The 12,621-nt window shown below is 40.9% G+C and overlaps 2 protein-coding genes across 2 annotated transcripts; one reads left to right on the top strand and one right to left on the bottom strand.

The window, feature by feature from the left end:
* Positions 1-46: 46 nt before the first annotated feature.
* exosc8 (exosome component 8) lies at positions 47-2,638 on the bottom strand. The gene is made up of 11 exons (XM_063485749.1): positions 2,596-2,638; positions 2,211-2,247; positions 2,053-2,116; positions 1,898-1,971; positions 1,753-1,798; positions 1,554-1,659; positions 1,402-1,447; positions 1,214-1,310; positions 965-1,085; positions 748-854; positions 47-267 (listed from the first exon to the last, which is right to left on the bottom strand). The coding sequence occupies exons 1-11, from the start codon at positions 2,610-2,612 to the stop codon at positions 149-151; spliced, it is 834 nt and encodes a 277-aa protein (XP_063341819.1). The 5' UTR covers positions 2,613-2,638; the 3' UTR covers positions 47-148.
* Positions 2,639-3,154: 516 nt separating this feature from the next.
* On the top strand, positions 3,155-10,649 carry alg5 (ALG5 dolichyl-phosphate beta-glucosyltransferase). The gene is made up of 10 exons (XM_063486426.1): positions 3,155-3,503; positions 4,454-4,622; positions 4,790-4,836; positions 5,467-5,535; positions 5,672-5,764; positions 5,879-5,992; positions 6,109-6,168; positions 6,263-6,414; positions 8,689-8,774; positions 9,090-10,649. Exons 1-10 carry the CDS (start codon positions 3,441-3,443, stop codon positions 9,203-9,205), a joined length of 969 nt encoding a protein of 322 aa, XP_063342496.1. The 5' UTR covers positions 3,155-3,440; the 3' UTR covers positions 9,206-10,649.
* Positions 10,650-12,621: the final 1,972 nt, after the last annotated feature.

The raw sequence follows: 12,621 nt of genomic DNA, 5'->3' as shown, positions 1-12,621 counted from the left end.
GTGTGTGAGACATTTCCGGACACTGAGAAATAATTTTTTAAAGCGGTCTTTGTCAGCAGTTTTATTGTTATTAAAAAAAAAGAATATATATTGACAGTGAAAAATACAGCTTTTAGATAAAAAAAAAAAAAGCATCGTCCGAGTGTCATTATTGTGCCTTCTTCACACTGTGTGCAACTTTGTCAATGAGTTTCTGGATCTCTCTCTGTCGTGTTGTTGCTCGGCTGATACACTCCTGCAGCCTCTCTCCTGACAGTGATGTCCCACCTGAGCAACAAGTAGCAATGTATAGAACGGTATTTCCCAGTTAAGTTAAAAATGTCTTTTTGGCATTTTTGAGTTTGTTTTTTTAAATTTCTGTTGACTGAACCTGAGGGTTCATTTTGAAGCCGTCAGTTTATGTTGGTGTTACTATTACACATGCATTGATTCATACAACAGGGGTATTTTGAGGACTTTTTTTTTTTTGTGTTAATACTAAATCAGGTAAAGGAGTAGCTCCATAGCGTAGTGGTTAACACAGTTGCTTGGCAAGCAAACGAAGGATTGCTGATTCTACCCCAACTAGAAACATAAATCCCCTTTGGCGTCGTGCCAGGAAGGACATTGGCATTAAATCTGGCAAATCAGCTACACGTTTTGGCTCTTGCAGTAAGGGATAAGCCCAAAATATCTTCAACCCAATTAGGTTCATGCTACATACCATGCAGTCTCAGAAAGGCAAATCCCTTCAAACTTATTTCTCACCTGGTTTGTGCACAGAGCAGAGCCGGTCATCCTCATCAGTCACCACCGTCAGGTTTGCTGTTGACAGAGTCTCCTCCTCAGCTGTGGGGTCCGCAATCAGTATGGAACTGCAGCAAGATTAGGCCAGGATTAGAAAAAGAAGCACGTCACTTAAAAATAGAGATTATAAATTTGTTTTTTGGGTTGTTCTTTTTTTATAATGGCTAGACAAACTTACTCATCAAAGATGCAAAAAGAAGCGCTGACTAGATGTTTGTGAATCTGAAGCTCGCGTCTCTTTTCTAAATTCACCTCTGGTGCAGAGGTCTCCTTGTTGATGGTGACTTCTGGGAGTCGTGCTGTGAGGAGCCAGGATACTGTTAAGTTTATGTACTGCTTAAAGAAAAACTACTGATTATTACCAGTTACGACACATGGACTTAGTTTTTTTTTTTTTTAATTTACATTACAGTAGAAATTTACATACTGTTCTTTAGAGCAGCCAGCAGTGCGATAACACAAGCATCCAATATGTTCCCATCATAGTCGAGACACATGAGGTCACAGTACAGCACCCAGCAGAGCTGCAACAAGAGTCCGCAGTTTTAGTACCCATGGCTGGATAATTAAGGGTCAAATTGTGTGTCAGTGTAGCCCCGCGACTCTTGGGTTTACCTTTCCTCTGTCGATGCACAGATCCTCTGTTTTTATCACCTCAGAGCTGCAAAAATCCACATAAAAACTCAGTTAAACCAGCACCAGGCTTAAAAACTGTCACTCATTTAAAATAAAAAATAAAAAAGCTAACATATATTGAAGTCAGGCACCTTTCAATGACATCAGCGATAAACTGGCTGGCAGCCTGGGCCTGCTCTCCCGGTGGTCCCGGCCGAAAGCGAGAGGAACACAGGGGTGGCAGGTCCACGTTGGGCACTGACAGAGATGATATCAGTGTTTGAATGATGTGATATCAGATAATTAACAAAGAAAGAATGGGAGAAAACGAAGACTTCTTACTACACCTACCAATGTAGCCTTTACCAGGTGCCTCCACTGTAGGGTTTGTTAGCTCCTGCAGGAGGAGGAGATATAGGTGAGTACTCATCAACCTGGTCCACACTCACTAAATAAAACAACAACAACAACAAAAAGGAAAAGCAAATGTGTTTACCGCTTTAATTCCACATATGATTGTGGTGTTTCCAAGCTTCACCAGGGCTGAGCCATCTGCTGTGGAAATTGACCCTAAACATGGAAATAAAATTAAAAATCCTATGTAGGTTACAGAAACTTCTCTCTCGCGCACACACTGTGGGGAAGTCTCACCTATGTTCAGTGTTGTGGTCCTGAATTCGGTCAGCTCTCGTCCATCAGGCCGACAGTTTTCTTTCTGAAGAGAAACGAGAAACAAATAACAGTTCATATCTATCCAGAGAGCAACACTTGTCTTTCAATTGTGGGATAAACTTGTTTTCAACACTGACCAGAAAGCTCCGGTGGTACTCCAGAGGCTCAGCAGTCCTGCAAGTTAAAAGGGAACGCGGTAAAGGAAGCCACAGCACAGACACACCAGAAGCTCCGTCAGAAACAGCACAGCGAAGAGAGTGACCGAGTACTCATGCTATACACGTCAATGACAAATATCTGAGCTAGTCATAAACTACAGCTGTGACAGAGAAAGAATAAAGTGCGCTGTCTGTCACATGCATGATGTCCGGTATTTTCGTTTTATTTTGTGTAATAAATAATTTAATTTATTATAACACCAAATATGCATTTACTCCGCTGGTAAGTACAGGAAAAAATAAACAGAGCAAACTAAAAGTGATATTTTCCCTAACATAGAACGGAGAGCTTGTATATTCTTACTTGAAGCCAGCCGCCATGATGTTTTGATTAACCACGTGGGTTTGCGCTATGACCTACGGTAGCCGGGTAGGAAGAAGCACATAACCAAAGTTTAACCAAACGCGTTTGTAACCAAATCATAACCTTATACTGTCCATAGTCGTCTCTGATCAAATCTATCTGCAAGTAAATAAACTCCAGCCATTTATTGAGTTGCTTTTTATATTTTTGTGGAACTTGTAGGAAATCTTCAGGAAACATTTCCGATAGGTTTTACAAAATCATTTTTGAGAGGTCGTTGTCCAAAATATGGCATTTAGGGAATTGGGGGACTGTTCACTGGAATGCAGGTTGTTTTTTTCCATAAATGTTACGGACTAGAAGAAAAGTCTTTATTCCTTTGACAAATGCTAATATTTTTCCTAGCATTATACCTCCTTTTTTTCTTTATGTACATGTTAAAGAGAGTCCTTGCCACCATTTCCACCCCTGTCCGCTATGAGGCAGTGTGCCCCAGCGCCGAGCGGCACTGTGCCGCTCGTTGTTCTCCTGCTCCAATATGATGATGTGGGAGAAACAACAGTCACTACTTCCGCATCGTCGTTGTGTTCATTTGTGATTGGAAGTGGAGTTAGGTGAAGTGTCCTCACAGCAATGGAAACATAAGGACTCATATTTAACATTTTAACCTTCTGAATAATATCGTAAGCCCGTAATTTGGTACATATATTTGGACACACCAGGAGGTTAGAGCACAGGCTGTGTGTCAATAAAGGATAGGAAAGGAGCAAGCCAGCTAGCTTCTGAGCTAGCCCCTGCAGGTGGTCTGTCTGTCAGTGGGTGTAGGGTAGGTAACCTGATGGAAAATGGATTTCCTCTGTACAATAGTTCAAGCCCTCGTCGCACTGGCAGCTGTAGGTTTCATCGTGGTGAGTACTCAGTGCTTTGGATGAGAGATGCTGTAGCTAAGTTGTTTTGGGAGAAGTTGCCCAAATACAGTTACAGTGATAGCGTGGGTATCTTTCCTCTTATACTTTTTCCAAGTTATCCTTGAGCATTGTGTTTGACTCGGGGAACTTGTAGACTTTTACAGGCCTGTTCATGTATCTCAGTTTTATGATACTTCCTCTTCATTCTGCTCTAAAGCAACAGAGGGGTCAAGTGTCATGCAGAAAAAATATCTGAGCATGAAACGGAGCAACATTTAATTCAGAAAAACTAGACATTGACTGATACCGGATCTTTTGCTTGTAAATGAATCATGTATTGATTGGTATTTATTCAGAGCTTTAGTCCTATTGACTGTAGAAAGCATATATAAAACCACCAATTGCTTCTCTAGCACAGAGAAGCAAGCTGATGATGAAAGACACAGTTGATCTCTTTCCTCCTTGGCATTGTGTTACTCCACCCCCGGGATGGGATAACACAGACCAGAAAACGTCCTCCTTCTTTTTTTTTTTATAGAGGTGCTCAAACTTGCTGATCATTAGTTAATTGCAGGCACCTGACTGCTAATTACTCTGTGCATTCCTGTGTCACATTTTGTAGTTCATCTGAGGTTGTATTTACTCAATTTTAAGATCTGCTAAGGACGAGATTATTTTTTATTATATCCTAAAATGTAAAACTTTAGAAACTGGTCTATATCTAAAAGCATGCAAGCAAATATGTACCATATGTTATCATGAGTCTAGAAAGTCTTATAAGGTCTTCTCTCTAAAAAGAACATGGGAGCGAAGCGTAGGTTTTCAATCTTGGATCTAAACAAACCACAAGACTTATGAAACAATGTGCTTTGGAGATGTTTGGCCAAAATGCATCACAAGAAAGATTCAATTGTAAATCAAATGCAATTCTCATATTTCTCACTTTTCAGTTGCTCGTAATAGCACACTTAACCGCAGGGATGGTGGACCTGACACGCCATGAGAAGGAGAAATACTTTCTCACCGCCACCGGAGAGAAGCGGCTCTTCCCCAGTCTGCATGATCCCCATTCCAGGGAGCTCTCTGTGGTGGTCCCAGCCTACAATGAGGAGCTCCGATGTGAGTAAAGTCTGCTTTTCTGCTCAGTCAGTCATTATGAATGCCCACACTAGACACACACTGTAAATAGTCACAGTTTTCATTTAGGCGTTAGTAGTGCAATCCATCCAGGTTTGTGCAGTAGGTTGTACTTGCTATTATATGTGTGTTACTGTGTGTCCCTTCAGTACCAGTGATGATGGATGAAGCTATGGAGTACTTGGAAAACAGGCAGGTAAGTGCAGAGCCTGAATTAAAGCTTAATTATATTTACAGTAAAAAGCAGCACATTTAAAAGCATATAAAATGACATGTATCACCGGATATCCAATTACCACATTTAACAGTATCTGTAATTACATTTGGGATATTTATTTATAATCAAAATCACAAAAAGCAAACAAAAAAAAAGACTGTTATCAGGACTGTGTTTTTATTAAGAACATTTATTAATTAATAAATGTAGATACTTTAAAGCTAAACTATGTATAAACAGATGGCTTAAAAATTTTAATGACAAGAAAGCCCTTAAATTAGTTGTATCTTTTCAGAGATACAGTTCAAGTTTGATTTTTGTTTTGTTTTTTTAATATATTGTTTACATTTTTTGGTCACTGGTTCCTTTTTTTCCGCAACCTTGTGTATATAGGTTTCTTGAATAACTGATGTTAGTGCCTTTTTGTCTGCACTGATGATGGATAACGTTCATTATTTAAAAAAAAAAAAAAAAAAAACCCATATATTGCTGGATATGTTATTCTCAGACTTACCAGTAGGTGGCAACAATGATCTGGGTAAAGTGGCTGTTGTGAAACAAGTCTCTCCTGTTTTTGTTTTTTTTGTCTGTTTTTGTTTCTGACTGCAGAAACAAAACCCCTCTTTTACCTATGAGGTCATCGTGGTGGATGATGGCAGCAAAGACAAAACCACAGAGGTAATAATTTTAAATCTTTTTTGGGGCAAATGTAACCAGGCCTTCTATTTTAGCACAACTCCGTTTTGCTCAGCTAAACATTTTCAGCCAGTATAGATCGGTTTCATGAGTGGACACTGTTGTGTTGTCCTGGCAGGTTGCTTTGCGGTACACTAGGAAGTACAGTGCTGATAAAGTGCGCGTCCTGACGCTGGTGAAGAACAGAGGGAAAGGAGGAGCTGTGCGGATGGTGAGATTGTAGATGTGAGATTACAGTGTGTCCAAATGGGAACCCAGAAGCAGCAGTTTGGAGCTGACTTTGTTTTGGTTTTTTGTTTTGTTTTTATCTCTTTTTCTTTTAAAGGGAACTCTGAGCTCCAGAGGGAAAGTCATTCTGATGGCAGATGCTGATGGAGCCACAAAGTTTTCTGACATTGAGAAAGTGGAGGCTGGACTCAATGACCTCAACCCCAAACCGGTGTGATGGTGTTCTGTTCTGTTTTAAATTCAATTTCACTTATTCGATATATAAGTGTGTAAAAGTGGTTAAAATGTGGCCAAGCCTAACGCCTCATGTGCTGCTCTCACATCTAGGAGAACATGGCAATTTCATGTGGATCCAGAGCTCACCTAGAGAAAGACTCTGTAGCTCAGGTAACAGGGTTTTATTTTATTCTGCTTAAAAAAAACAATGTGTTCGAAAAAACATTTCAGAACAGTAAATAACCACACTTTGGTGTCTTTGCAGCGGTCTTTGTTTCGTACGTTCCTTATGTATGGCTTCCACTTCCTGGTGTGGTTCTTTTGCGTGAAGGGGATCAAGGACACTCAGTGTGGCTTCAAGCTTTTCACACGTGAGGCTGCACTCAAGACCTTCTCCTCTCTCCATGTAGAGCGATGGTAAGGAATCAGCCTCCACTGTTGGCACATGATGATGTCTTAGCTTAAAGTATTAGCTCTAATGTGCATTCACCTCGACTATATTAAAAGCAGAAATTTGCAAATCTTAACCAATTTGTCATATGTTTAGCAAAGGGATTCCTGGAAAATTTTGTCTAAAGGCCATTACACACTGAGGGCATTGTGGAAAAATCAAATTAAATTTTGAAGCCACATCTGAGAAGGCAGAGAAATAATTTCAGAGAGCCGATTGACCCGGAACGGCATCTAGCTGTGTGTCTGAGGTAAAATAGTGTTACTTCACTTGTTCCACATCATTGTTTATTCAGTACAGTGCGCTTTTTGAGCTGCGAACGTGCTTGTTGCCAAATGCAGTGGTGTGATTGTTCAGGTCCTTTTATTCACAAATTCAAAAAAATTGAACTTCAGCCGAAAAGAAATTAATGCAGCAGATCCATCTCGCAAAATTACGCAGATAGGTGACTCTGAAAAATATTTTTAAGCCATAAAATATTTTCACAAATTTTAAGTGTTCGGTGTGTAAAAGTATTTGTTCTGATCAGAGAACACAGAAGAAAATACTATCTCTCCCTTTCTCTCCATATATATATATATATATATATATATATACACATATATATAACTGTGTTAAGAACTGCTCAATGCATTACTAAATCCTGGAAGGATAGTATAAGTGGTGAGCCATCCTCTTTGTGGTTGAAGGGTGAAAAAGGCTTGGGATCACTTTAATTTTTCAAGAAATCATATTATAAAAAGGCGTATTATAAAGCCATTTTATGAAAGCAGTCAGGGCTATGTTTAATTGTGAAAGTAAGAATGTTTCTGCAAAGTGCACAATGAACACTGCAAAAAGGGACTCAAGGGGCTGGAACTAAACAGCTGCATAGCCTTAAGAAAACCACTTATCAGTGAGGCTAATCTGAGAAAATGGCTTTAATTTGCTACAGAGCATAAAGATTGGACTCTGGAGCAATGGAAAAAGGTCATGTGGTCATGTGGATGAGTCCAGATTTACTCTGTTCCAGAGTGATGACTACATCAGGTTGAGAGGAGAGGCAGATGAAGTGATGCCTACTGTACAAGATTATTGTTATGTCTGCAATTGCTTCAGTTGGTCGGGTCTAAACCCAGAAAGTTACATCAATTAAATCAACACACAGTATTCCAAGATGACAGTGCCGGGATTCATGAGTCAAAGAGTGGTTGAGGGAGCATGATTGGCCACCTCAAAGTCCAGACCTTAACCCCGCTGAGATTCTTTGGGATGTGCTGGAGAAGACTTTACACAGAGCTTTGACGTTCACATGAGCAGTACAAGGTCTCGGTGGAGCTGTGGACATTATATGTGCAAAATCCATGCCTCAGGGAATCACAGTTGGTGTACTGTTATAGTGTCATCTCAACCCCAGATGAACTGTAGGATGGCAAATCTATGTCATGAGGAATTTTCAGGGCTGAAACCCACATTTATGTCATGTTACAAATTGCAATCAGATAAACTTTACACACGCTTAAAGTGAATTAGGACTTTAAGCAGTCTGAGTCCACAATTCTCAGGCATAAAAGGGTGTGGTGCCGCTGACTCGGGGACATGGATGAGCTGCTGACCCAAGTGAAGGAGTTTAAGTATCCTGTGTTTTTTGTTCACGGGTGGGGGAAGAGTGGATTGGGATATTCACAGATGGATCTGCAGTGGTGAAGAGAGCAAGTGTGAAAGTGAAATTGTTGATTTACTGGTCAGTCCACGTTTCTACCCTCACCCAGAGCCATGAGCTGTGGGTAGAGACCAAAAAGAAGGAGAGTGCAGATACAAGAGACAGAAATGAGCTTGCAGCAAAGGGTGGCAGGGCTCTCCATTAGAAATTTAAAATAGATTCTGAATATATCTGCTTCTCCTTCAAATCAAAAACAGACAGTTAAGGTGGTTCAGACATCTGGCTAAGATCCCTCCTGAGTGGCCGTTAGGTGAGCAGCAAACTGCCCACGATACAAAGTAACAGAAACAAACACTAGTCACAAGGATGTTTCATCTGTTTTCTGATAATTAACTGGTGAAAACTCCAAGAAGTGAATTTTTGGTGAAACTGAAACAGTCTTCTGTGTCCAAATCAGTTGTGAGCATCACACTAATTAATACTAAATAACTAAGAAGTCCTGAGGATTTATACCTAGCACAGGTGATGGAGTCATAGTAGAGTTTTAGGTTTTTACCTGCAGTAAAACAGGAACTTTAAATCCACTTTCTTCTCACAGGGCTTTTGATGTGGAGCTCCTGTATATTGCCCAGTGTTTTAAAATCCCCATAGCCGAGGTGGCAGTCAACTGGACTGAAATAGAAGGTACGACTTTTTTTTTTTCTCTATGAAATATGTCTCTTCCCACCATGCCACCTATCTGCAGGGCTATAAATATCTCTGTAGGGTGTGTTTGGAAGTCTGTTTGTGGTTGATTGCATTTATTTTTAGACCTTTTGTAATAATTGAAAATTGTAGGCATTTGTAGAAGTTGATCTTTGTGTGTGAGCGTCATATAAGCCGGCCTAGCACCACTGCAATAAAGTATTTCTTTTTATTGCACTGTCAGCCATATTTCCAGTATTTTGTCTTATGAAAGCACGACTTGAAGCTGAAGCGCCTGTGGGTTTGTTCTTACAGGGTCCAAGCTGGTACCGTTTTGGAGCTGGCTGCAGATGGGACGAGACCTGGTTTTCATTCGCCTGCGCTACATCACCGGAGCCTGGAAACTGCAGTCATCGCATAAGACTGATTAACCAATCAGACGAGCCCCTGTATCATAGAGACGGCCTATGATACGGCCACCGAGCCTTTGGGTGGTTTGGGGGGGAGCGTTACAGCTGTGTCCATCATTCACTGTAATCAGAAGCAAAGCACGGTGTATCAATACTTCTCCTTTCCAGGCATCACTGGATGTGAAGTAATGACACAGTTTTGGTTTCCTCATGATCCTGCCTTTATTTTTATGCGATTACTATTTGTTATGGCTTATGTTAAAAAAAAAAAATTCTGTTGCCACGGGTTACAGAACATCTCTGTGGCTCGTCCTTGAACTAAGTTACATCATGTTGTGCCCAGTCAGCCGCGAGAAGGACTTTTAGTGGTGTTATGTGGAGGACCTGCTGATGTGAGGGACTAATTTTATTTTGTAGGGTTGATGGGCTTAATGACATGAACAAGAATAATAAAAAAGTCAGTGATTTATGACTCAATAATTCTTAGTAACTAAAGCTGCAACAATAGGTTGAGCTACAGAAATGTAACTGACAACTGTTGTTAATTCAAAAAAAAATGAGCATTTGATTGATTTTGAGTTGTCAGAATTTGCTGATTTTCTTTGTTTCTTGTTTTGTTTTTTCCCCAATTTGCACTGCTGTCAAATAGAATCAATGAATGACTGATGGTATGAAAACAACAACATGCTCTACAGTATGTAATCAGATTGGTGAATGGGAGGAAAAACATCCATTAATCCAATCCTTTAACTGCTTGTCTCACCTTAGTTGCAGTTGGGCTGAAGCCTATTCCAGCTGATACCGAGTGACAGGCAGGATTTATCCTGAGCAGAAAGAGAAAAAAAATTGATAGAAATGTGCAGTAAACAAACTCATTTTACACGGTCGGCCACATACAGCCCACTTTGATCTTTGGCCGTAGCAACGAAACTGCCCTTTCTGTCAGTGTAAAGATGTTTAACTACACAGTTAATCCCATCTAATATAAAAAGAAGTCCAATGGCAATGGTCCAGCTCTTTATCAGCAGGAAATGCTATGAAACCTATGAATTCAAATCCAAAATCAATTCCCTCCTTCACATTTTATATTTTCCAAATTCGAGCAGTGGGCCAAATTGAGTTCTTTGCCAGACCCATTCTGGCCCACAGGCCTCGTGTTTGACACCTCTGACATAGAGATTAAAGAACCATCAGTGATGACATGGTTTCATACACTACAGAGAAGCTTAAACTACTCTGCTGTGTTTGTAACAATGCTTACTGCAGCTACAGCGTTTGGTAAAGACATGACATCTCTTTGTTAATACTGAAGCTAAAGGAGTTTCTTGTAGTAGGGCCGAGGATCTTTAATGGGTCTTAAAACTTGACTAATTGTGACTGATGTTCACAAACATGCAGTGAGGCACCTTTCAGGCTTCTTACAGAGAGTACCAGGGTCAGGAAAGTACCTTTGAAATATTATTACTAGATGTCTGCAGGCTCTAACTCCACTAAACGTTTAATTTGGTATAAATCATGTTTAACTGATTAAGTTATCTGGGGTCAGTTCTAGGAAATGTTCAGCACAGTAGGCAGTGTGATCTGGCCTTTCCTCAACATGAAAGAAAGTAGGAAACCCTGGACTGCGGTATTTATCTCAATATTCATCCTTTTGTTTGTCTCCCAGGCCTAGTGTGGACATCTTGGAAGGAGTCCAGCAAGCGTTTTTGTGGTCTGAGTAAATGAACTTGTAATAGTGCTGTTCTCTTATGCAAGCCTGAGGTCTGGGCTTCGCACTCATGCGGATGTCTCTGAGGGCCTCCCGGAGCCCCAGGGAGCGCATCCTGTTTGTGCCCCGTTTGTCTGGCTGTGTCTGCCCTACCACACAAGACACAGAAGTGGGGAATCGCAAGCTGCACATTTCTAGTTTCCTGCCTCCAGATTTGGCACTGCAGAAAATTAGGGTGCCATATTTAAAGATTTACAAAAGCATTCGATTGGCACCAATTAGCTCCATGATATGAAATGAAATTTAATTTCAAGAAACCAAATGTAATGCTCCACAAAATAGGTCCTGTGTTTCTAATGGGCGATTAAAACCCTTCCAGGCTGTTGTGCTCGCATCTAAAACGGTGATCAAACAGGTTGCACAGCCCACTGCTCTCGGTCCTGCTCTGAAACCTTCCCGCGGCTTCTTTGGCGGTCCCCGAACCAAACCTTGGACTCTTAGTCCCCCACCTTTTTAGGCGCACACCGGCCAATTGATTTAGTGGTGTGTCCTGATGGTTTACCTGGTGGTTAAGATGAAAAAAAAAAAGAAGTTTTTTATGAGATATTCAAAGTAGTTTCACTTCGCGTTGGGAGTGTTGTTACATCCCGCAGCAGTTGCTGTAAACTCTGAAAATGTCAAACTTGTAGACTCACTGTCGCCAGCCGGGCTTGCGTCATTAGCTGGACCAGTCACGGCACTCCCAATAAAGGATCGTATCCATCCGCAATGAGAAAGACCTCAGCGCTCCCAACAATGGATAACAAAACAAACTTGGATTTTTAAGACGAAGAAAAACTATATATATAAATAAAGATGATTTCACCGCATGTGTGGAATCATGCATGAAGACTGAGTACTAAACCGGAAGATGTTTTACTTGATCTTTTCTTTTTTAAGCCTACAGGTGCAGCATGTGCGTGCACGTGCGCGCGGCCACAGGAAAGTAACAGTGTGAGGTGGTTGGATATGATAGCAGATTTGATCTTGCCCGAGCTGGACTTTATATATAACTTAAAAGTTAATATATAGAAGCAGATTTAGTCTTATACTCGGTACATTGCCTGGCCTGCGCCCAACAGGTGCTCGTTGCTGTAAAGGAAGAAGATGACAGCAAACAGACCCTCACAGGCAGAGAGATAGGTGTAACAAAAACTCGCTGATAAACACTTTAAGTACAATAATTATTAGAGTTTTATCAGGTAAAATCAGTGAAATCTTCTGCAATACTAGAACAGGTGTGATTTGGGGATTTTTATTTCTCTATTTTAATTTTCCTTTATATCGTGATTAGGTGATTGGGAGCTCAGGTGCTCGAACACAAACGCTCGTGCGTGCTGCCGCGAGCGCTGAATCTGAAATCCCTGAAATCCTGAGAAAGTTCCAGGAGAGGGGGGGAGGCGGAGGGATCTAGCATGCAGGCGCTGCGGTTCCAGCCAGGCTGACGCCGCCGAGGCTGTGTGGCGCTCGGCTGGGGCTGCTGGAGGAGTGGAGCCTCCAAGCTTCACAAACCTGCGTCAAAGCGACCGCAACGAACAACGCCGGAAATAACTAAGACTGAGCCTTCATAATAAACGCGGAAATTCACGCTGTGTGCGATGTCCTCTACAAGATTATAAAAGCAAACAAAACAAAACATTTTTTTATGTTTTTTATTTATTTATTTTCATGTAGACTTACTTTACAACCT

The sequence above is a fragment of the Pelmatolapia mariae genome, linkage group LG10_11 (genome assembly GCF_036321145.2).
Source record: "Pelmatolapia mariae isolate MD_Pm_ZW linkage group LG10_11, Pm_UMD_F_2, whole genome shotgun sequence".
NCBI classification, from domain to species: domain Eukaryota; kingdom Metazoa; phylum Chordata; class Actinopteri; order Cichliformes; family Cichlidae; genus Pelmatolapia; species Pelmatolapia mariae.
The sequence above is the reverse complement of the archived record's forward strand: the minus strand, read 5'-3'. Positions and strand labels throughout refer to the sequence as shown.